Source organism: Gambusia affinis, linkage group LG23 (assembly GCF_019740435.1).
Source record: "Gambusia affinis linkage group LG23, SWU_Gaff_1.0, whole genome shotgun sequence".
Taxonomy (NCBI): Eukaryota; Metazoa; Chordata; class Actinopteri; order Cyprinodontiformes; family Poeciliidae; genus Gambusia; species Gambusia affinis.
The window spans coordinates 12,466,143-12,491,207 of record NC_057890.1 but is presented as its reverse complement, the minus strand read 5'-3'; the positions used below and the strand labels follow the sequence as shown (position 1 = coordinate 12,491,207).

At 38.0% G+C, this 25,065-nt stretch overlaps 1 protein-coding gene across 1 annotated transcript in view; it reads right to left on the bottom strand.

Annotated features, from left to right (window-relative positions):
- Positions 1-25,065, bottom strand: part of snd1 (staphylococcal nuclease and tudor domain containing 1) — a 172,654-nt gene that overhangs the window by 109,916 nt on the left and 37,673 nt on the right. Inside the window, exons 12-16 of the mRNA XM_044107651.1 lie at positions 22,486-22,586; positions 18,659-18,769; positions 16,789-16,861; positions 13,023-13,164; positions 3,039-3,148 (exon numbers count right to left, since the gene is read on the bottom strand). Coding sequence (XP_043963586.1) covers positions 3,039-3,148; positions 13,023-13,164; positions 16,789-16,861; positions 18,659-18,769; positions 22,486-22,586 — 537 coding nt within the window. The remainder of the gene's footprint in view (positions 1-3,038; positions 3,149-13,022; positions 13,165-16,788; positions 16,862-18,658; positions 18,770-22,485; positions 22,587-25,065) is intronic.

Here is a 25,065-nt window from a genome sequence, read left to right as displayed (position 1 = left end):
AGTGAGAAAAATGTTTAATGAATGCAAACGACTATGCCACCAAAAGTCAAATCAAATGTTATTCACCTGAGACACCTTAGGAGCAGCTTTGAAAGCTCCCGCAATCAGATGCTATTCAGAGACGATCAACAGTCAAATATCCAAATTCATGCCGGAGTGTGGCGCAGCTTGATAATGTCTTTCAGCTGAATTTGCTTGAATAAAGAATATGAAGAATAAAAAATAAAAAAAAGATGTGTTCTACCTCCAACATCTTTCATCATCACTTCAATTCTGCTGCAACTAACTTGCCTCATTATAGCCTCAGCACTTCCTCTCACCTCTTCAATCCAACTCTATCTCAGGCTGCCCGATCCTGTAGAACATTACACGCGCTTGTGAATGTTCCAGCTAGATGGAATGTCATGTTTTTGCACACTTGTCATTCTAGTCTTGTTAACATCAGGTCTTCTTTTCATACTCCGAAAGAAAGAGTCAGTAGACCAAGGGAAAGGCCTTACTGCGTCCATGTAGGTGATTGTATTCCTGTGAGAGTGTGTTTGTGTTGGTATTAGCCCAAACAGCAGGTCAGTGCAGCCAGCCAATCAACCCCCACGCTGGGCTCAGGACTCATTATATGGCTCGGTCATGCTTGATAACTCCCACCTACCTGTGAAAAACTTGCTGACACTACGAATGACTGGCCAGGGAAGGCGAAGTATGAGAGGGTGTGTGTGGGGACAAAAAAGGTTATGTGCATAATAACAGTTTAATTGAATATGTAGCTGTACATAAACGACCAGGGACAGTACAGCTGGGCGATGTGTTAAATTATTTACTGCGCCTCGTGAAGCCATTCATACTCCTTTAACTCTCACATTTCGTTACATTACAACTACTAGCTCCCTGGGGGATTTACATTTGAAACTGGAGCAGAGATTCACTTTCCATGCAGGACAACATTCCTACACATACAACCAGAGTTACACAGGAATGGCACAGATCAAATTTATATTTCAGAATAGCTCAAAGTTCAAGCCAAATTTCAATGAAGAATTTGTGGCAAAAATTGTTGTCCACAGATGCTCTGAGGTTGAGATATTTTTGCAGAGTGCCAAGATTTCAGCTTTCAGATGTTCATTAGAAAGATTTACATTTGTAAAATAACTTTTATTTCAAGTATAATTTTAACATACACTTCTAATTAATGTGTTGTGCTGGTTTATGAAATAAATTTAAAAAAGAGAAAACACTGAAGTGTGTCAATGCATTCGACAAAGTGTGAAAGTTCAAGGGTTTTGAATACTCTCTAAAAGAAGTGTAGATTGAGTTGTAATGCTAATTTTAGGTAAAATAAAAACATTTGAAATTTTTTATTTAAATGGCTTTACTGACTTGAGGTTCCCTAAATAAAAGGCATATGCTGCCTTTTACTAGAAGTTAGGATCACCAACAACAAGTTTGAAGAAGAGCAGCAGAAAACTGAAGCAAACTTCAGAATTTTTTTCATTTAGTTTCCATTAATTGGTGTGAAGCCAATAAACTAATGTTTGAAGTACTGTCAAAGGGTAACTAAATGCCCTATAATAGCTGCAAGAAGAACAGCAATGATCACCAACCATGAACAAAATTCCTGGATGACAATCAGGGGCAAAATTAAAAGTCTAGAAAAATGCTTTGAAACATGTGCTTTGTGATTATTCTTTTATGTTTGTATTGATAATTTAGTTGGCCATGTGAATAAGACATTTCATTCTGCACTAATAGGCATGAAATTGGACAAAGCTTCAGTGAAAGTCTTTTCAGTCCTACAAACTATGCATTTATGTAGATTGACATCTGTAAAAACATCCAAAATTCAAAACAACATCTAGTCCGTCAGCACCTCTGCATAGATTCATAGGGCATCCTTGTCAATCAAATTCCCCTGCTCTCTGCATCCATTATTTCCCACTCAAGGATTTTGCAAAGGTTGTCGGTTTGCCCCACACACATCATTTTTAACATGGCTCCACCTGGACCACTGGCTAAGACTCCATTTCCATGACAATTAAACAGCAGAGGACAGTGGAGTCAGCCACCCCACACAGAAAAGCTCTTTTCAGACGAGATAGGGATGAAGAAAGAGTGGAAAAAAAGAGCAAAAGAGAAAATGTGTGTGGCCTGGATAAGTGGTGGCGGGATTATAGCTAGTTCCATCATAGCTTTAGTCCGTTCACTGCTTCTTATAAAAACCTATTAGCATGTGAATGAATAGCCACATACTGGATGGAGTTTTTAAAGTCCAGGAGCACCGATCCAGTATCAGGTGAGCTTTCTGTCAAAAGGGACTAAGCAAGCAAGGATGGTGTGTGTATGTGTGTGTATAGTCCAAAGGGAGAGGGAGGTTATTTTTTTTCTTTCTTACAGATTGTGTAAACCCTTTTCTGAACTTTTATGAGATTTGACATCACTCGGGAGATAAGTACAGTGTATAAATGCTGTGATAAAGTTCAACTGGGAGTAAACAATTTAATCAGCTTATTAAAGTCAGTGGTCCCATCTTTATAAAAACTGTCTTGACAAGATAGGATAAACCTGTCATTTTAATATGAAAAAGCATTTTCACCTGAGAGGAATAAATGATTAGGTGTTTTTTTTTAAAGACACACTACTTGCATCACACAATACTATTTCCCTTTAAACACAAATCCAAGGTCTATGAGAGCTGAAGCATTTTTACACATTAAACCAACCCTACCATTATGTTAAATTGGCTTAAATGGAAAGCGGTCAAATCTGCTACACGCATTATAGCACACTTTTTTCTGCTATTCAGGATAGTTGTTAGCATTTATACGAGTTTATATTAATGCTTCCCTATTTTGGAATGTTGACTTTAAAGTAAACTAATTTACTGCTACAGTAAACTGCAGCAACTTACAGCTCATGCTAATATATGTGTTGAACAGCAAGGCAGGAGCCAAAAAGTCCAAACGTTAAGAACTTGGAAGACGTGGGGAGAGAAACAACAAGAGACGATAAAACCACAGCATGGGATGTCGTGAGTCTTTACTTACCTCTCTTTGTAGCACCAGCTCTTTAGTGAACAGCATGGCTTCATCGCTGAAGGGTTCGGCCATCTGCATTCCACCAGGCGTGTTCCGGGAACTACGTGGACATTCGATACCTATACAAACATGACAAAATTGTTTGAGTCAAAATTCGGCAAAGTTGTCCCATTTCTTGCCTATATGTTACCATTTCATACTAGTAATTTGTACTTGCCTGCGTATCATATAATTTCCATAGGAAATGTCAAAATTAAGGAAAAATTTAACATCTCATTACCAAGAATGTCCTGGCCAAGATGACGAAACTCCAAGACTTCATTAAAACATAAATGACTACTTCAACCGTGCCCAACCAGTTGTATCCACATGTTTGAATAAATATATTAAATATTTGTTTAAATTAACTCAATGAAAGAGTTAATATAATGTGGTTGGTTTTGTAACAAATTTTATGCATGAGGGAGATTTAAAATTTTATACACGGCAACTCTGGAGGACCCATTAACACCAATAGGAATCAATCTTGTTAGCAAATATGCTAAACGCCATCTTGGAAAATCTCGAAGGTTATAATGGGGAGAAGATTAGCTTCACAGCCGGGGGTATGCCAATGGTTTGATGTTCAAACCAACAAAGCAGACCACAGTTTAAGAAAACTTTAGTTTTTAGCTCTATTTGAGCAAATACTTATTTCCCCGTAATGTTTGTTAAGCATAAGGAACAATGTTTTACCTGTGCACTTAAATACTTAGCTATCTAAATGTTTACCCATAATTTTGTTTGTTGGAATTTATGAATAAATAAATAAATGAATAAAAACCTTAATTGCTTCAGCAAAGCACAACACACCAACAAGCAGGTTGGAGCTGCTTAATGTTGAGTAATCTGATGATAGCCTCTGCTGTGAGTTAAAGCCTCCAGCATATTGCTAATAAAGCAACCACTCTCTCCTAGGGTCTTTCTTTCCCATTTGACTTGGGGTTTAATTTAATGAGCTTCTCTGGGATGACAGATATACTGCCTCAGGCCAGACTCGCAAATACACATGACAGAGAAGCAAAATCAGATTTGTTAGGGCAATCTGATGACTCACTGGTGTGTGTGGCTATCTTGCTGCAAAATCCCAGGATTTGGATTTCACAGCTAAGATTTTTTTTTGTATTAGGCTTCTTCAAAAAGTTTCTGTCTTCTTTGAACTGTGTGTGGTCAGCTATCTTTTGATTTCATTGATAAGATAATACATGAAATGACTACGAAGTGTTTCATTATAGTGGGGTTTAATAACCTTGTGGCTACAGCAGAGTCTTATAATCACAATGTAGGACACTATGTACCAGGTGAGTTTACATCTTCGCTGCAGTACTTGCAAAAGAAAGATCTCTATAGGCTACTATAGAGACACAGGGAAACTGAGGACATGTAATTATGTTAAAAAAAGGTAACATTCAAAATAAATATTTTTTGGTGCATTTTCTTACAGCTTTTAGAAAAAAACTGTTGCTTTTTATGAAAGTCAAAACCTGATTTGCTCATTGTATTTCCCTAAAATATTCACCTACTGAGCAAGCTCACTGCTCCTGGTATAATTATATAACTGGATTGGAAAAGCCACCGGCTTTTTTAATCTCATTTTGTCAATTTGTACGTTCTGTTCCTTACATGGCCATGCCTGTCCCATTTAAAAGGACAAGAGCAAGATTTATCAGCGAATTCACACTGGCAGGAAAGGGAAAATGACCCTGGAAAGGCAAAATGAGGCCATGCGACATGCTGCACTGGAAAGTAAAAGAAAACTGTTCAGTCCAGTTTAAGATTATTGTTCCTGTACAGGAAGATCTGCATCAAGTCTGCTGTGTAGTATAAACGACACGAACCGTAAACCGATCTGATTTCAACTGAGATTACTGTATAGTAAAATACTTGACTATACAGTCAAGTATGTCATACTTACTAATATAAACATCCAACCTTTTTTTTCATCTTGTTAGTGTAATTGCTTTTGGAGAGGTATTTACTTGGATATGTGAAATAGTGATGCTGCACATAATTACGAGGTATTTAGCTGACATTAACTAAGGAAAATGAGGTGATCTCAGTTACCTTAGATGGCTTCTTGAATAATCACTCTTGGAGTATGTCGGGTAGGCTGACGCCAAGTCTGTCTAATGTTACCTCCATTTGTAATTGTTCTCACTGGAAACCTAAAGTTTAAGAGTTTGCTTTCAAACCCTTAACAAAACAATAAATGTCAATGACTTTGTTTCTAAGATACTGAATGTCTGTCATATCAAGGTATGTTGTATTCCAAGATATTTTAGCCTTGTTTGTGTGGCTGGTGAAACTGTTGTTGTTGGCAATGAATTCATGATTTAAGAATGAGGTTAATTCTAATTCCACATTAAGCAAATTTGGTTTGGTTGGCCTCTTTTCCTTAAATTATGATTTTATTAAACCTGTATTTTGCATTTAATCAAGTTACCTTTGTCTGATATCAGCATATTTTGATTATCTAAATTAAAATTTGACAAAAACAGGCAAAACAAAAATCTCAGTGGCACCATATGTTTTCTTTCTTTTTTTTTACCGACTGTAGAAGCCATGCATAAAAAAATCTGTTAAAATAATATTTTTTTTTGTTTCATAGAGAAAGAGGAGGACACACTTGATGGCCAAGATCATCTGGAAGTATTTATAGAAGTTTACCAGGACAGGGCTTACACATGGGACTCAGTGACTACAACACTGTGTGCATATAAAAAAAAAAAAGAGATGAGGAATGCAGGATAAAGGAAATGAAAAAGACAAGATAGGGAGGGCTACAGAAAGGCAAAATACTGCACGCGGTTTGCAAAAAAATGGTGCATAAAGTAATTGCAGGGAGGGAGATATAAAGTTTCTGCTTGGGTTGGCTGCAGCAATGATAAGGGGTGGAATTGTGTTTTTCCCCGAGCATAATCCTCAGGAAAGAATACTCGTGAATGTAATACACAAAGAAGTCAAGTTTCATTGAAAAGCTTATAAACTACATGGGTTTACAGGCCCACAGGAGCAACCATTTTCAACCAAGTCAAAACTCTTTAAGAGGAGAAAACATGCCCACAAAGCTTTAATATACCAAAGGGAAAAAGCCCAGCAAAAGGCTTATTATAGGTCATACACTGATACAATGATCACAGCTGTGACGTCTTTATAAAATGCACACTGCAGAGTTCTTTACATCACCCGATTGTACTCCTGTAATTCCTCCACACATACTGTAGTCCCTCTTCCTTACAGCATTTGAAGTCAACCTGAGAGCCACTTAGCACAGCAGACATTAACCTCCACTGAGATGCATAACTCAGGCCTGACACCAAGATAAATATCTGGGTCATACTCCAGGAAATCCATCTTATCTGATCTCTGAGACAAACAAGATGTACGGTGATTGTTCTGATGTTAGACTGCGAAGAGAATAACATGGCTTCTCATCCTAGCCTGAAAAGGGTGACCAGATGTCAATCCACCATATCAATCACTCAATTTTATGTACAAGACATTGATCTCAGAGTGCGTATGTATGATTGAAGGCATATCTGAAAAGTGTGCAGTTTCACCACAGAGAGTGGAAGAGTCACCCCACTGAGAAAATGCATTAAGTTTAATTTGGATATATAAATATATATTGCAATATATCACATTGCAATCATCACAATATTAATTTGGGAAATACAGCAATCAGAAATCACTGCTTGGATGCAGTGCTTGGCAAAATAATTTTATTTTTTTTATTTTTTTAAAGTAATATCCATGCAAATTTTGCACTCCGTCGAAGTATAAGTAATATAGGTCCTGGACTTACAAACAGTGGTAGGGACATCAACTTTAACTAATGACTTGGCGTAGAAAAAGAGCAACTAACATCTTTGCAGACCCCACACATGTTGGACACAAACTATTAAGACTTTCCCCTTCAGGTCAGCATTACAGTGTCTCTGGTGAAAACCAACAGACACACACATTTTTCCACCTTACAATCTCTCTGATGAACACAATGAAAACCTTGCAGCTTGAGTCATCAACTACTCTGCTGTGAAACAAAACAACCACATTTTACATACTTTGCATATTTTGGATTCAAATCAATTAATAGTAATTTACTTATTATCTTTTGTAATGACAACCAAACTATTCATTTAGAAATGGTACAAACAAAGGACAATTTCAATGTTAGTAACTGTAGAATGTCAGAAGCGCTAACTTGAGGTATTTATCTTGTATTTTATAAATGACAGTGTTCAGTTAAACCACCATAAAATAAACTGGATTGAGTTAGCTTCTTTCTCCATAAACCAAGCCAAATAATGAGCTTCATCTCATGGAAATTGCCCTAGCGGGGAAGAAGCTGCTACTGTGCATTTGTCTCATCAGTGAAGCTTATCCAAATATACATCATGTCGCAAATTCCTATGCTAATGATGTGCATATTGATTAGCCTTTGACGTTTGTGCTCATAACCCGCCAGACACTCGCGCTCTCGCTTTTGGCATGTCTGCAGGTATAAATTGATACTTGCAGGATTGAGGCAGCTCAGTATGAATGCCATTAGAGTCTTTTTTTAATGTTATTAAGTTACCAAGTCTTGATTTTTGACAGCCTGTCAACAGGATATAATTAGCAATGTGACAAGCAAACTACAAACCGGAGGAGGGTGTAAGCATCTAAATGTGTACGGATTCAAATCTAAACCTCATCTTTCCTCCCTCTATCACCCATAACAGCATCATTCCATTTAAATTTCCATCTCATTAATCTTTGTTGTCCTATGCAGTATGCAACTGCGAGGTGACAATCCCCTATTTGAATATCTCCGTCTTCACAGCTGCCTCAGTGGACACAGGCCAAGGAAAAAAGGTCCATCTATGGGTGAAGAATGTAGGTGGCAATATTTGGGGAGAGTGAGTGAAGGATAAAGAGGGCAGATGGAGAGAGCAGACAAAGAGTATAATGTTAGGGGAAAAACTAAAGCCAAGGATTTGGTCGGACTACCTCTTGCCTTTATCCTCTCAATCCATCCTCCTGGCCCAACATCATCCCTCTATGACTCCCTAATATAAGGCCCCAATGTCTCCAACAAGCCTAAGGCAAACACCCAATCCAATCTCCTGAGGGGAACAAAAATGCTGAGATTTATTTCCCCTTAAACACTGGATTTGTAAGATCTGGCATAGTAAAACAATTCATTAAAATACATAACGAATGCAAAACTTGTTGTCTCTGTATGGATCTCATATCACCTTCGCTGAAGCAAACTGATGCAGCACAATCTATAAATCATTTAGCGTGTGCAGCAACCTCAATCCGTTATTTATTAAAGTTAAATATTAGTTCTAGGCATGTTTGCAGTGCTTCTGAGAGCTTTTTCTTCATCTCAAGGAAGCACACAGAGAATATGGTGGATTATTGATTTGTCTAAAGGCTGATGTATACTGTAGCTCATTGTGCAGTAAATTTTACGCCACTATAGAAATCCATCTCCAGACTTCAAGGTAACCAGGGCCTGAGATTTCTAGTGTTAGAAAAATACAGATGCCTTAAATTACACTTATGGTGGCAATAAAGATGGGAAACATTTCTGTAAGCCTTTTAACACATCCTTTGGCAAAGCATAGATTGTTGGTTGAACATTTACAAAAAAGGGAAAAAAAAAAAAAGAGTGTCCTTCATACCCCTAACGTTTTGACATGTTGCTGTGTAACGTCTATAAATCTCTGTCTATTATGTTAGATCAAGATGGAGCAGCAGCCTTCAAGGTAAGCAAGAAAAAAGAAACGTTTAGCTGCAGCCTTTTTGGAGTATTTCTCAATCAGTTCTCTAGATCTAGAGACTGGATGTTGTGAAAAATAGCCCAGGTTCAGTTTGATTACACAGAGATCATTCATGGGTATATTTTTTCCCCACTCAACTTTATTTAAGTCTGAATTTTGACTGTGGCAAGAATAGCATCCCCGCAGTTTGATGCTACCAGTAGAGTGAGAACAATGTGGTCAGGGTGATGAGAAGTGTTTTCTTTTTCCTTCCAAATTTAACCAGAGCACTCACTTCCATATTTTAACATGTCAACAAACAAAAGACGGTTAAAGCTTTTTGCAGACATTAGAATCTCTGTGTCCGGGTGACGTTGTTCCATCTCTCTGACAGAGATAAAGAACTTTCAGTAATTTTGTAAGTACTTTTCACCTATGATGTCTGTTGCTCTCTCTGCAAGAGAAACTCTGTAAAAGCTACTTAAGCCAATAAAACTTTTACAGCCTCCTCACTGCTTTGTCTCTCTCTAGTCTCTGCAGAGCTTTATGGCCAAATACCTCACAAAGAAATTGTGTTTTTTGTTTTATTTTCCATAGGTATGTTTCTTTTCATCCTCTTTGCCCTTCCAATCGCTAAAACTTCTTTCATCAAGCTTTAAAACCCAGAGTGCTATGCTACTAGCTACTATCCATTCTGTATAGGTGCCCTCCTTTTTCAAAGAAAAAAAAAAATGAACACGCAGGATTACTCTTTCACCTTTTAGAAACTTACTTTTGGAAGTGACACTGCATAGGCCAGCAAGTAAAAAGAAGAAAGTTAAAGGGCTGTAGGAAGAGAGTAAGGGGAACTACCCTTGAACTCCAGATGCACACCTCCGGTCTTTTTTGAAGTCATGGGGGTGCTGCTGTGCTTTGTTTCTGTGACCCTATTTTCTTTCTCCTTATAGCACCAACTCGATCTAACAGGAAACACTGAAAAGGTAGGAAGAGACTCGAGCTCTGAGGTGTTTAAATGGAGAAACCCATTGACAAAGTGTCTAATAAGGACAGTTACCATGGGACAACAAACTACACAATAGAAAACAGTCAATTTAATTCAAGGAGTGCAAATGTTAAATGTGAGAATTGTGGTGTATTATTAGAAATTAAATTAGAATGTTACATCTCTTCCTGCACTGGGATAATTTATTTTGCAGAGCTCCTGTAAACAGTTGGTTCTTGAATGGCTTCCCACAATATTGCTAAACAATAATAAAAAAAATATGGCCAGAGTGAATAAATTATTTAAACAGATGATAAAACAGATTAATAATGCAGTGCTTGTTTTAACTGCAAAATCATTTGAATATTTTCTGTGTGCACAATCACTATTTACTTAACACCCAGACAACAACAGGGCCCAGCTTTTAGAAATCATATATAAATATGATTTGACTTTAAAATTAGGTGAATGAATTGTAATGATTAGCTTCCTTCCTAAAACCCTCCAAGTTTACATTTACTTACTCAAGTTCTTCATTTGAGGTTTTTACAGAAGAGCTGGAACTGTTCTTGTTTCAAGGTGGAACAGATCAGCTTAAGAAATCACATCAATCAACAAGATAAAAAAACAGAGCATTGTTGCAGAGGGGCTTAACTAAACAAATCCATAAGAGAGCACAATTTTGAGTCAATTTGTATTACAGAAAATCCACAGCAAATTCAAAATGTGACAGGGACAGGAAAGTGGTCAGAGATAGAGAGCAGGGAGATTAGACGCAGATAGATGGGCTTCATTTCATATGTAGTGGTATGGGTTTGACATCAGTTGCGTCAAAACAAATCAAGTATACAACTAAAAACGTCACGCACAAAAACATTGAGGTCGTGGCCTACTAGATATACTGCTTCATCTCAAACTGACAACAAAAAGAAAAAAGGCAAAGAGATGAAAATGGTATCAATTGTGATCTTAAAGAAAACAAAGTTGTATATTTGATTCAAAGGTATACAGCTCATTTCCTGGAGACAATGCTTTTCCAATGACAACCTTGATTTAAGCTCTGTTGTTGAACTTAAGATTTGCCAACAACAATGTGATTGTGTATATAAAATGTATCTTAACATGATGCCTTACCAACATTGTGGAGTCAATGCTGTGTACTATTCTTTTTTCCATCAGTACCATGCTCACATTGTAATTGATGACATTGAATTTTCTTATTTTTTTTAAAAAAAAAACCTTCCCAGTTTCTCAACAAGTCCATCAGATTTATGTCTACCACCATGGTCTCAAGGTTAACAGAGACATTCACAAAAGGTGTTTAGAAAAAAAAAAAAAGAAAAAAAAAGGAGCAATGGACGCTCCCTGATTGGATTGTCATGTTCTTTTCTTCAGGCTACAAAATCAGATTTTAGAGAAACGTTTCCTACCTTCATCAAATGGTGTAATGATAATGTCCTTCCAAATGTTTTTTAAAGAAATGAGACTATTATCATGGATTATATTAATTATCACCCATTCAAATTAACGGCACACCAACAATGACCAATGGGATCCCATTCACTCAGTGGATTTAATTTTGCTCTCTCAAGAACCGCATAATATGACCATAATGAGGAGTAATAACTAAATTCTTGATTTTATGCTCAATCAGGATTACAAGGTCAGATATTTTTATGTTAAATGACTGCTTCTAAGATTTTTAAATTAGCCATTTAGATAACTTTTTTTTTTAAAATGAATTTTAAAAAGTTTGACTTTTCACTGCTACTTTTGATGTTTGTGATATCCACGAGGAGTCTAAACGGCCAGCTTGTCGAGCAGCAACTTTATAGACAGAAAAACATCCACAAGCAACAGGAACAACCAGAGCCTTGAGAGGAACCTACCATTAAAGCAATCAGGAGGTTCCATGCCACACTACATTGATGCAGGAACTCATGTAAAAGATGACCGATCCAAGTATAAGGTGCAAACATTTCTATGGGTGGAAATGCGTTTCGATGGGTCTAATGTGACAGCTTTAATAATATTTGAATTCTTCAGAAATATGCCTGTAATTATAAGTTTGTTCCGCTTTTGATCAGATGCATTACTGTTGCAGTTCTGTTTAGTTCAACATATATCCCCCGAGTTGCTGTTTATGAGGTACAAGACAAGCGATTACTATCTGTAGCAGGGGAAATAAACTGGCTGTTGCTGAAATGCCAAAAGGTACACGTTGATATTCTGGGAACATATCGAGTCTTCACAGCTTGACCTTCTTAAAGTTTAAGAAAGCAAAAACTCTTGGGATAAAAATGCGTTTACTCTTGCTGTAAAAACATCTAGTTAATACTTTGCTACTCACTAGTTCTGCACCCCTCTCAGAGCAAAATAGCCATTTGTTGATAGTCTTACTCCAAAAATGAAGGGTATAAGGAATTAACTTTCATGTAGCTGGAACTATTAGATCCAAGAGTCTCTTCACTCTTGTTGTAGAAATACCAGGGTTGACACTTTGGTGGACAAGTGAGAGCCAAAACAAATTAGGGGATAAACCATTTGCAAAATAAATTTGAAGCTAATAAACATTGATGAAGAGCTAATAAAAAAGAGCCAAAATGATGAGTAGTTTACAGAAAGAGAACATTTGCTTCAACCTACTCAAATAGAAGTGCAGTAGTACATTACAATATCTGCAAGTTTAAATTGAAGCTAAAAAAAAGGTGAATCAACAACAACTGTCAGTGGCTATTTTCCAGAAGGCATAAACATGAATCTAGGAGTATCTAACTCGCCTTCCAAAATGTTCACAACTATAGGTTGTAAATGACTGCCTTTGTGTGGAAGTTTTTATAGTTTTCCAAGTAACAAGTTGCTAGAAGTGCAAATAAACAGTTTTATTACTGCAGCTATCACAAAAACACAAGTCAGCCACATTGCTACTAGAATACTGGAAGATCCTCTTTTCAAAAGGAAAAACCCAATTTCACTATCCACTTTGGGAACATGTATTTCGGAGTAAAATTGTAAATCACAATGAAACTACATCCCTCAAATAGAACAAGTCTTTTCCCCCTTTTTGCCTTTAAGTGGAAAAATACTGAAAAAGTCATGCTATATTGGTGTTTTCAAATGTTTTGTCAGTATTGTGGTTCTAGGAAACCTGACTATTTACTTAGATCCACTGACTTAGATGGCAGAATTGAAAGGACATTGACATTAGAAAGGCAAACCTACCAGCAAGAAGGAATGTGATGAGACAGGTCTCTTTGGGCATGTACAGCTTAAGACGAGATCCACTGAAGACATATTCGACAACAGCTTCTGACCGGCCTGCTCTCTGCAGGAAAGGCAAGAACTGCTTGGCTTTCTGTGTCTCCTGCAGGAAAGAAAGAGAATTAAAAGGCAAATAGCAGCATTTTAGAGTCAAAGTCTTGAAATATTTGAAGAATACATAAAAAAAAAATAGAGTTCGCATTGTTTTTATGAAAACCTTAAGTGAATTCAAATTTGTTTTTGATTTACAAAAAAAAAAGACAAGATAATAAGGAGTCATCAGACAAACTACTAAAACAACAAAAATATACCATGAAAGGAAAATGCTTCCTTTATATCATCATTTTTATTTTTTCTGCTTGATTTTTTTGTACTTAATGTTTGAAAGAAATATCTGTGAATATCTTTGGATTATTTTATATATTTAAATTCTCTCACCAAAAAAAAAAAAAAAAAAAAGGAATCACCCCGCATGTAGAGCCATTACAATTAGCTTCAAACAAAACACTTCTTTCTCAGTGCCTGAGCCAAATGAAGAAGAGTTTTCTTGATTATAGAAGGAAATTGTTAAAGATGTTTGAATGGCATGACAAGATGTGGACTCTTTTGGCAGCTACAATAGTGTAATCCATTCAAACTTTCACGAGAAAAACAGACTGATTGTTTCATCAAATGTGAGACTTCAAAAATCACTGCACATCATGTTTATGCAAAGCAGGCAAAGGATCCTATCCAAGTATGTCTGTGCACGTCAGTGAAAATGCTGGTAGAACCAAAGCAGAAATCCTCTGAATGCATTTTGAGTTTAATTTTTTTGCCTGAAGTGGTCACTGTGCAAAAATACCACATGAAGAGTTCAAATCCATCAATATGGTGCTAGCATGATTGGGCTCAAAGCTACTGCACTTCAGTAACATTTCTCTCAACTTCCAAATCGTCACCTTATTAACTCAAACCCACCTGGAGTCTTTGGTATTCCTAATTGAGGGTATAAACTGTTCTGAATTAGTTAAAGTATGCCAATTTAAAGTTACTGGCTTGTCACTTCCATGGCTGCCGTTATTCATTTCCATGTATTTTGGTGTTTTTCTCAATTTTATTCACAGAATGTCAATGACAGAGAAGAGTTCTAAAAAAAATGATTATGGCATATGGCTTTTAAGATTAATTTTTCTCATATTGCAAAAGGTGAACAAGACCAAGTTAAAGCCTGCTTTTTCCACATATCTTCATATCACAGTTGGCCTAATGATGTCTGCCTTCCTTCTCAGTGATATATCTGGAACCTCATGCAATCAAAAATAATTCTCTCCCTTCCCGCTCCCATCTCTGTCTGCAAGAGTGAGTCACAACTTATTGGTGTACTCGGGCCAAAAATTACAAGCTGAGCTAAATCGTGTATTCAGGCAGCACTAGTGCTTCAGTAGCAAGGGAAGATTCATAAACGCTAAAAAAATAATTTAATGTGAGCCTACTCCAGGCATGAGCATGTAGGCACAACAGACCGGTGAGTCACGGACCAGTGTTGTGTTTGGATGAGCCAGCGTGGACACAGGAGTAGGAACAAAGGCTCAGACACAAAGTCGGAGCAAACAAACCAGTTTACCATTTGCTAAAGCAAATTTATGAGAGTTCACAGTGTTCCGGTAACAACAATTTATCAATATTTTCTTTCATTTCATTATTTTTTCCACAGGGGGAGTGACACAGCCCAAAGCAGCCGTGTATTTACTAGAAACAAAATGAAGTTCATGTCATCAGCGGGGCTCAAATCAGAATGCATTAGTGAGGGGTATATACTTTAGCCATAAGATGTTCCACCTGAACTCCACCCACTACATTCCAAAATAACCTCTCGAGTGGGAGATGACACTCCAGTTCACACAAACATTTACCGCACCTGCAGCATGTGTGGGCTGTGCAGCCCAACTTGGTTCAGAAAAAGGGAGAGACAAGTGAAAGAAGAGGACCTCATTATGCAACCTTTAGAGGCACGAGGTGAGTCAAGTGCTTTATCCACTCTCCTCCCACCACCTCTGTGCATCTCCTACAGTATACATTTATAAACCTATCTCTGCACTATTTGTGACTGCATCCCACTCAATGTGCATAATCCTTTTCAAAAGACCTTCACTAAAGGATGCTGACGTATAGGTGTGTGTATTTCCACAAGGAGGATGGGTGTGTATTTTGAGGGATAGGGGAAAAGTATGTTGGGGCTGGTGAGCAACAATGCTATTTTGGTCCTTGTAATGCTTTAAAGAATGCTCATTATATTAGCCTTGCCAAACAACTGGTGCATGTGTGTGCGTGCGTGTGCACGCAAGAGCACATCTACACATGCTGGCAATCGCTGGCAACAGTCCTAGATTGTGCTGCAAATCAAGCATGTCTTATTGGAGACAGACAGAAAAGGGAGGGTTTGCAGCGAGATAATGGCGCTGACCTGAACCCAGTGACAGGGTGCAGCTAATAGGTACAAATGTAGTGAAGCTACAGAGTGCTGTAGAACATGTCGGAAATAAAAAAGGCTACACAAAATACCACTATAGTAAGGCAGTTCTATCTTTTTGCTAAATAAATCCATTTGTAGTGTGTGATTTAAGGTTTTCTGTTAGAAGAAATACACTTTTTTTTTTCCTCGAGTGCCCTTCACAATTACAGGCCAAAGTGTGTGCAAACCTATTGAAACCAAAGGTTTTCATAGAGGCTTGGTGATTTAAAGACTCTTTGTTGCGGTTCTCCAAATTGTTAATCGCTGTAAACCTTCCACGCTCTAATATATGATTAATAAAAACATTCAAAATATTTCCTTCTGGCCTTACTGACATTAGTAGACGCTAATTAAATTAGAAGCTGAGGAGAGAACATGCCGTGTGTGTACAGAGTCTTTGTAAACCAGCTTTCATATTTTAAAGCAAAGGAAATTATTAAAGAGCTCCAGTTTCAAACTGTCTACCATGTCAGTGATAAGCACGGCTGTAGTGGTTGTACATCATATATCATGTGATACCATATGCTGATAGGAAATTTCTCAAACGGTCACTGCTGATCAAAATAAAAGAAAAAACAGAACATCCAGTTAGACGCATTTCTCAATATAACTAAAAGCAGTACGTCACGGATTATCAATCAGAAGTTTTTGGATCACATCCACTTTATAAAAATAGACAGGTGCAAGTTTCCATTTGGGTAAAAACTAACGCACACCTATTTAAATGCTCTTTATTGTATTACAATCTTAAAAGACTAAACTTCCTTTCAGTGAAATAAAAACAGCTTCCTGGCTTGAGCATATGAAAAAAGATGAAAAACAGTGCAGCAATCAACCTTTACTGCACGCTTTTATGGATTTCCCACAATAATGTTCGTGTGATGAGCCCTCCCAATCAGGCTTCATTAGCCAAATGACGCCTCAATCAAGCCCCTGAGCACACGTAAACAGGCAAGGACCGAAATGCTTTTATTAATGAGGTTTATTTTTAGAGGCCACTAAGGATGAGTCAATGATTATAGATCATTTTCTGAGAATTACTGGCCCCAACGTATCTTTTAAGAGTTATGATGTTTATGTGCAAATGACTCCACATTTAAAACGATTTAATTCCAATTATAGCCACAGCACATGAATGCTCATCCTATTATCCACATCATGCAAACCACCTTCTTTCCCTGCGTAGGATGAGTGTACATGTATTATTAAAAATAATTAAAAAAAGATGCATACCCCCGAGATATCAGCCACTCTGTGGATGGGGACCTCCTTTTTGCTGTGCAGCCCCTTTCCGTTTTTGATGGCCCTGCATTCAAACAACACCACCATTAGAAATCCATCAATGCATCCATACAATACAGCCTCCACATATGCATAATGTACAGGAGCATCTCAATCTATTAAGGGTTTTGTCAAAATGTTCATTTAATCCAGTAGTTCAATTCAAAAAGTCACAGTGAAAATACATAGATTTATTTATTTAGAGTTTATTTCTATAAGGTTTATATTCATGGTATACAGTGAATAAAAACCAAAAATATATTTTGAGAAAATTTGAATAATTCCTAAGAACACAAACCACATTCTAAAGTTATTCTACTACATATGTCTCTTTAGCTACCATATGCTTTCCTTCCACCAAACTTTCCATTGATAGAAGCCTGAACAGTAAACATCCTCATGGAAACTGCAGCATGACTTATGTCAGCAATGTTCTGCATGGTTACGTAGCCCAATTTTAATTACCATAATTAGTAAGTTAAAATCTAAAACATTTCATCTTTTGAATTGTTTAACTGGGTATTCTAATTTACAGAAAACCACCTGTACATTGAATTAAAAAAAAAACCCAAAAAAAACCCCACTTTCTCCATTTTAAGGCTTGGGGTTAGTATTAAAGAAAGAGAGGCCATAGTCATAGAAGAATCATAATGGTGAGATGATTTAGCATCATGAATGTGAAAAGAGAAAAGATCTGTCTTTAGAGGCAGCTAAGGGTCTTCCATGATGATTGGCGCTAGTTAGAGCTGCCTTAATAAGCCTGCCGGATTACATTCGATGAAGATAAAGTCGAAGGTCCTGTTGTCCACTGGGTCACTGGGATGGACCACAAAAGTGCTGCTTAGATAAAGCAGCTACATTTCTGCAGCCATGTACAGTAAAGATGTGCATTTTAATAGCCTAAAGGAGGTTCCTTGAAGGCTGTGGGCCATTGGCTTTATGCAATGGGAGCTAAAAATATAACTAAGGCAATAGACGGAAACCGCTCATCGTCTCTTATAGGACCCCACCAGGGACGGAGAGAGAGCGAGAAAGAAAAAGCAGCAGAGGGAAGGAAAAGTGACAAAAAGAAATGAGGGAAAGAAGACCCAGAAGAGCAAGCCCGTAGAAGGACATAGCGGGAAGCAGCAAAGGAGAAGAAACAAGGACAAAACGAACAAAAGGAAGAGAGAGAGCAAGAACGGGCAGGAGGAGAAATAGGGGCAGATGGCCGGTGACACTGAAAGACAAGAGAAAGGGAAGAGTTAACGCTATAAAAAAAAGGTTGCAGCTGCATCTGCTCTACCTACAGCAAGCAGATCTTAATCTATGGCAGAGTAATAAAGCTTGTACTAAATCTCTCCACTGCACCTCCACATAATTATATTCATAGGGCCTGAGTAAAGAGAGACTCTGATTTAATGTCTGGCGCCTGGGATGGTGTATGTGTGCCCAGGCATACAAAAAGAAACCAAAAAAGGGGGGAAAAAATTAAAAAGGGACAGAGGCAGAGAAAGCACAGGGGTCATTACTAAGTGTGTGAGTAAATATTTAAGAGCAGAGACATGTTTCCTCGGGAAGTGAATCACCAGCCTGATGGGCAGGAACTAATTACGGTGACACTATTAAAATAAATTTAAAGAATTAGCAAGGGGGTAACCTTACCTACATCAGAGGGAAAACACTCAGGGTCATTACAAAGACTAATTTATCAAGTTTATTTAAAACATAACTGCAAGGTGCTTCAAGTAGTTCAAAGCTCCATTTTATTCCAAGTTCTAACACACAAACCATCATGAATCCACAATGTAAAAGATTTAGAAAAAGCAGTGGAGTTCCTCACCGTGCCTCTGCAGCGAGCAGCTCATCATAGTGAGAGGAGCGCTGGTCATCGTCCTGTCGATACCTGATGACTGTGGCCAGACCCTTACTGACCAGAGCTTCGGCTATGTTACTGGCAGAAACAAAGGGGACAGTTCACTTTAACACTCCATTTCATAAGACATGAGAAAGAGAATCCCTATATTTGGTGTCATTTTAAACTGTTAGACGTTTCAATGTATGTTCCCAAACATATGAGGGATGAGGTTCACCAAGAACTGGGCTTCTGCTGGTTTTACCAACTCAAATTTTAGACTTTGGTAACACTTTATTTGACGGCGTGTGCATAAGGCTGACATAACACTGTTATAAACGTGACATAACATCTGTCATGAACATGAAGGAGTCTTTTAAGAATGTCTGACTGTTGTTATGAAGTGTCTAAATAAAGACACTTTTAATGCAAAGTTGCTCTAAAGGTTGCATTGAAAGTCCATTAAAAGTGCCAATTTTGCATTAAAGTGTCAATATTTACAAATTAAGCACTTTTAATTCAACTTTTAAAGCAGCTTTGCTTTAAAGTATCATTATTTACCAAATGACACTTCAAGACAACAGTCAAACATTCAGGTAAACTCGTTTATGTTCACAACAGGTATTATGTCATGTTTATGACAGTGTTATGTCAGTCTTATGCACACGCCGTCAAATAAAGTGTTACCAAGACGTTTCAAGGCCATTATGAACAAAACTTAAAACATGCATCTCCACAGAAATGTATGAAATTCATCCAGCCAACTGGTGATTGATCTGCATTTATCCATAATAGCCGCAAAAAGGCTAGCTAGCAAGGGTATGCTAGCAGTGAGTTACCAGTAGCCACAACAGTCTAGAGTCACATGCACTGTAGAAGTCTAAGCGCAACTCAAATTTTTGCCTGACAAAAGTATATTAAATTATATTGTTAAAAGTCCTCAAGACAAAATCTAAGACCTGTGAACAACAAGTCTTTTTATTAGTTTTATTTTGGTTTTTTTATTTTTTTTTTCCCCACCAGGGGGTTTTTTGTGGACTCAGGTGTCCCTTATACAACAGTAGGCTGACAGAAAAGGGGGATAGAGAGGGGGGAAGACATGCGGCAAATGTCATCGGGTCCGGGAATTGAACCCGCGACGGCCGCGTCTAGGACTGAGGGCCTCCAGACGTGGGGCGCGCTACCTTCTACGCCACTGGAGCACGCCCCAGATTTTTTATTTTTTAAATTAAAGACATAAGACCTGTGAACAACAGGTCTTATGTCTTTAATTTAAAAAATAAAAAAATCTAAGGCCATTATTTTAGAACTTAAGATATTTTTAAGAAGGTGTGGTCACCCTGGAGAAAGGAGCAAAGACAATATATGCATTTAAAAGTTAAACAAATGATTTGAATTTAAGACAGTTTAGATCATTTTTTTTACCCTTTGTATTCAAGAAAACCCTTCATTCTGGCTTCGAGTCCACTGGCTCCTTCATCCCCTCTTTATTTGTACCATACGTTGCCAAAAACTGTTATGTGACTGGCATTACTTCTATGCTTATGACATGTGGCACTCCTTTATTTCACAAACCATGAGCATCAATATTTTTTAAGCAGTTTTCAGCCATTTTAAAACACCACTTTTTTTTTGCTCAAACTCAGCTGATCCCAACTTGTATTTAGAAAATGACTTAATCGTCAGCTATGGGAGTGACTACTAACTCCCATGTGGGTACAATCTAACTGAATAATCAACATTGAAAAAAAATTAAAAAATCCACTGGATTCTGAAAATGTCTCCAAAACTGTAAGAGCATGAAATGAAACAAGTCTTGCCACAAACAATTCTTTAATACAGTAATTATTACAGATAATAACCAAAAATACCCAACTCACCCACTGGGGCTCAGAGGGGTTGAGAGTTTCCATCTCACTAACCTCCTCAACCCTGACTGTAGTGTTCATGGGGACTCTGCCAACTGTTATCCAGGAGAATCACAGTGTGGTGTGGTCCAAATGAAGACTCTAAACAACTGCTTACATGAGTAGACCTGACCTCTGTGCCACCACATTTGAGACAGCTGGTAGGATGATAGGAGAGACCTGCCTGTCTGTGTGTGTTCGTGTGATGCTGCTTTATGGCTCCAATGATACTGTTGGCGGAGGGGGAAAAAAACAATAGAAAGAAAAAATAATAAAAAAAATAAAAAAAACAGGACGAGTGTGATTTTCAAAAGTTCTTTTGAGGAAAAAACAGACTTCTAAAGCCTCTTTTCTAGCAATGTCGCATTAAAGCTCTGCGATGGTTTTGATTAAATTTCAACCTCTGAAAAGCGTTTATATCTGTGATCTTGTGTAAAGAAAATGACAAACTGATAAACCAAATTCCTTCAAAGACAGGCTTGCAGATAGAATATAATTGCTTGCACTCAGGTGACCCTGCTCAGAACAAAGCAGCAGCTTCAGTTCTGATTAACAGGCTTACAAATTCAAAGCATTCGCAAATGATCTTGTGGTGTTCTATCAGATGAAATTAAAATAGTAAAATGAAATATGTTGATAAAGTCAACCTGAACTGCTGCATGATCTGATTTTGTCCTGCCCTTTGCAAAAGTATTAATAGCCCTTGAACTTTTCCACATTTACTTCAGTTACAACCATAAACATATTGTATTTTATTTCAACCAACAAAGCAATACATTATTGTGAAGTCGATGAGAAATGATACACAAGTTTCAAACTGTATTACTAATAAAAATCAGAGAAGTGTGCAGTGCTCTCATATTTGGCTTCCTCCACTCTGATACTTCAAAATAAAACACTCTCCTGTGAGCCAGAGACTTTTAAAAGAACATCATGGTTCCTATGCACAAAACGCATAGCAGTTAACAGATACTGTGTGTAGGTCAATACCTACACACACCATGTACGATGTAAAATCTGCAGTGGCTACTGGTCCTTTTGTGATAAACCATAATGTTGGTTAAATATCATTTTCAATTGTAATAATAGCAGCAAAGTAATTGAAGTAAACTCTCTCAAAAATCATTACATTTTAATTTCCAAAGAAAACTTAACACTGGAACTGGAATCTAAAAAGATATCCAAAACAAAAAACTTAACCAGTAACAACAAATAAAATGGAGATTAAAACCAAACAACTGAAGCCTTAAATACAGTGGATTATGAAGTCCCTGTAAAGAAAATTGCCCTGATAAAAATATTGTTAGACGCTGCCAGTTTTGTGATCATCAAGCCCATGTTAATTCATCATGTGACTAATTGATTTACGGCCTTTTGCAACAGGCTTAGTGGTGGCAACATCATGCTGTGGGAATGTTTATTTTCAGCACAGAAGTTGAGACACGTCAGCGAGGATACAATGATGGATGCATTAAAACCTCTCTAAACATGTAGTTCAGATTATGATAGGAGTGGTTTAGTGCAAAGCATGTGCATGAGATAGAATGGCCCAGTCAAAGTCGAGAGATAAATCCAATCAAGATTCTGTTGCATATTCAAGGAAGCACTCCTTTCTATGTCCTGTGCTGTTAGAAACAAACCTCCCACGGTTGCAGCTGTAAACGCACAACCACTTGTCAGACATATGGAAAAATAAATTCCCATCATTCTCCATTTACTTTACAATTATACACTACTAAAGTCGACCTATATCATAAAATATCAACTAAAGGCATTGAAGCTTGCTGTCCTAACATAAAACAGCTTTTCCAAGGCAGTGTATTTGTAACAAACTCCCCTGGAAAAAAAAGGAAATAAAAAGGTACACAGTAGTTTTTTCTCAGCTTGGCAGACTAAATTATTACTCACATTCCTCCGATTGTCACTGTGGCACAGGTGCGCTCTGAGAAGGCAGGTGTTCCTTCTCCTGGACCAGTGGCAGCTCTGATGTAGTCCACTGTGACATTGACCTGTAGGACACACAGGCCAATCAAAAAAATAAATAAATAAATAAACGCGCACACAAACGTCTAGAGCAGTGAGCGGCATCAGTTACTCCAATAATTAGTGTGGGGAGTGTTTCCTCCATGTATGTGGCTCCCTTATTTTTATTATGGTTTTTGTTTGTCCCATTTCTCAAGGTCACCCCCAGTCAGTGTGAATCATGTCAGGCAGCATTGTGGAACTCCCCAGAGGAGTAGTATTAACACACTGAGGGTGTTTGGGACAACACACACGCCCGCACGCACAGAGCAGCGATGGAACCCAAATGACCCTACACAGTGCGTTCCTAACAAAGCTCCCTGGGGACACACTCCAACCCACTCACCCTGAAGATACAATGTTGTCACTCAGCTGTGTGCATGTGCACGTCTCCACAGGCATGTGACAGGGGAAGCCAGTATTGTGGGCCAAACGCATGTAGACAGCGCTAATAGGGAGAAATGCAGGCACACCGGCACACGCGCATACACACACACAACTAGGAGCTGCATGTAAAGTGTGTCAGACGAGCAAGAAAAAAAAAAAACTGAGGAATCTGGCTGTGCATCGCAGCGCCATTGACTCAGGCGCAGACAACACACACAGGCCTATTACAGGGACAGGAAAGAACAATGGCAGCTTGTCAATAGAGCGACACGACGAGGACGGTGGGAAGAGATGAGAAAAAGGAAGGAGGCAGTTGAGTGCTGCTTGGCACCAAGAACCATTAGCAATTTCTGAGGAGGAGGGAAATTAAAAGGACTCCAGGGGTGCTTTTCATTAGGCTAGCGCGTCGTCTGTCGCTAACGTCTCTTCCACAACACTTGGCTCCTCCCAGCGAGAATGTGAAAGAGGCGTGATGAAGGATAAAGTAGATTGTTCCCATTTTAAGTGCAATGAAGGGATCTGAAAATCTCAAGAAATGAAGGAGGGGAGAATTTACATGTCTATGGCAAAGAGAGGATTCAAAGTAGAGCAAGTTATTCCAATACAAAGCAGTGGAGGAGATGTTAGCTGGTCACAGTTAGCTGCGTGGGAAAACACAAAGATGAAAAAGATTGAGAAGAGAGGAACATAATGGAAAAGCAACATAGCTTAGAGATGATTATAACAAAATGGATGAGGAGACAAAGAAACTAAAGTTTTCTTGAAAAGACTCAAACCCTACTGGGCAAGGACAGAACATATTACAAACTACTGCCAGAGGAGCTCGACTGGAGAGGTTCTAGGCCCATTCTCCACAGGCCATCTAACAGATCTCTGGATAAGACAAATCCATCCATTAGAACCCCCCAGAAGAGGGGAAACAGAGAGGGAAAAGGCAGTGAATGGATCAGAGAGCCGGAGGAGCGATAAGAACACCAGTCGAGGTGTGAGACTAAATGTGTTTGTTCTGCTGAGGTGACGAAAGGCATAGGAAAACTTGGCTGCTTCTGCCAAAGGAATTGTGTATACAACATGTCTACATGAGTGATAAAGAGCTCTGACAGGTGACCAGCAGGTCAGAAACTCTGAAATCGGATCAGTGAATGTCACACTTTCTTAAAAGACCCACTTGTTTAGAGTTGTATTCGAAACGTAATCAATTGCAAATTTATTAACGGAATCTGACTATGTTGTGTTTTGATTGTTTATTCTATGTTGCATTGTATTTTTGTGTTTGATTTGATGTAAAGCACTTTGAAATGCCTTGCTGCTGAAATGTGCTATACAAATAAAGTTTGATTGATTGATTGATTAAAGGTCCCGTAAGTTCAATGTAAGACTTTCAAAGGTTGCAATGATTTAAATTTAAGACCTACATAAAATAGGGGGCTCTATTACTATATGTTGCTGACTGCCTTTAAACAGAGGGTCAATGTTTTCCCTACATTCAGTTTACCATAATCTTTATGTCAATCGCAGTTGTAGATGAAAAGGTTTTCAGCCAGCTCCTGAAATCCTTATCAAGTCTTTTCAAGGAAGAAAAAAATATTTTTCAGGAACACTTGAATTTTAGGGAATTCCTTTCGACAGGGTTCATTTCTTCTCTGCGTCTGGGGTCTTGTCACAGTACATTAACAGTCAAATTCCTTAGCCAGAGCTCTAAATCTCAGTACAAATGAGTGCCATAGCACAGTTAAGAACTGCAGAAGCCAAAAATGTCTTAAACTTACAAGTTAAAGACCCAAATATGCAGATTTTATGACATACTATTGATTTTTATGACATTTTAAGGGCTCGTATTTAGGCCCAACACTTTATAGTGAGGAACATGTTACTCAGAAAAGACGGACGAAGCCAGAGGGGAAATGGTAACTTATTTGCTTTTCGGACAGTATCCCCTTTGATCCATATATGAAGGAGCAACTTTGCCAACTTTGATAGATATCTGGAATACAATATTTTACAGCAACATCGGTCTGTTTAATTCTGAATGTTCTGCCCATATTGCTGGGTTTAAAAATTTTGAGTCTGACAATCTAA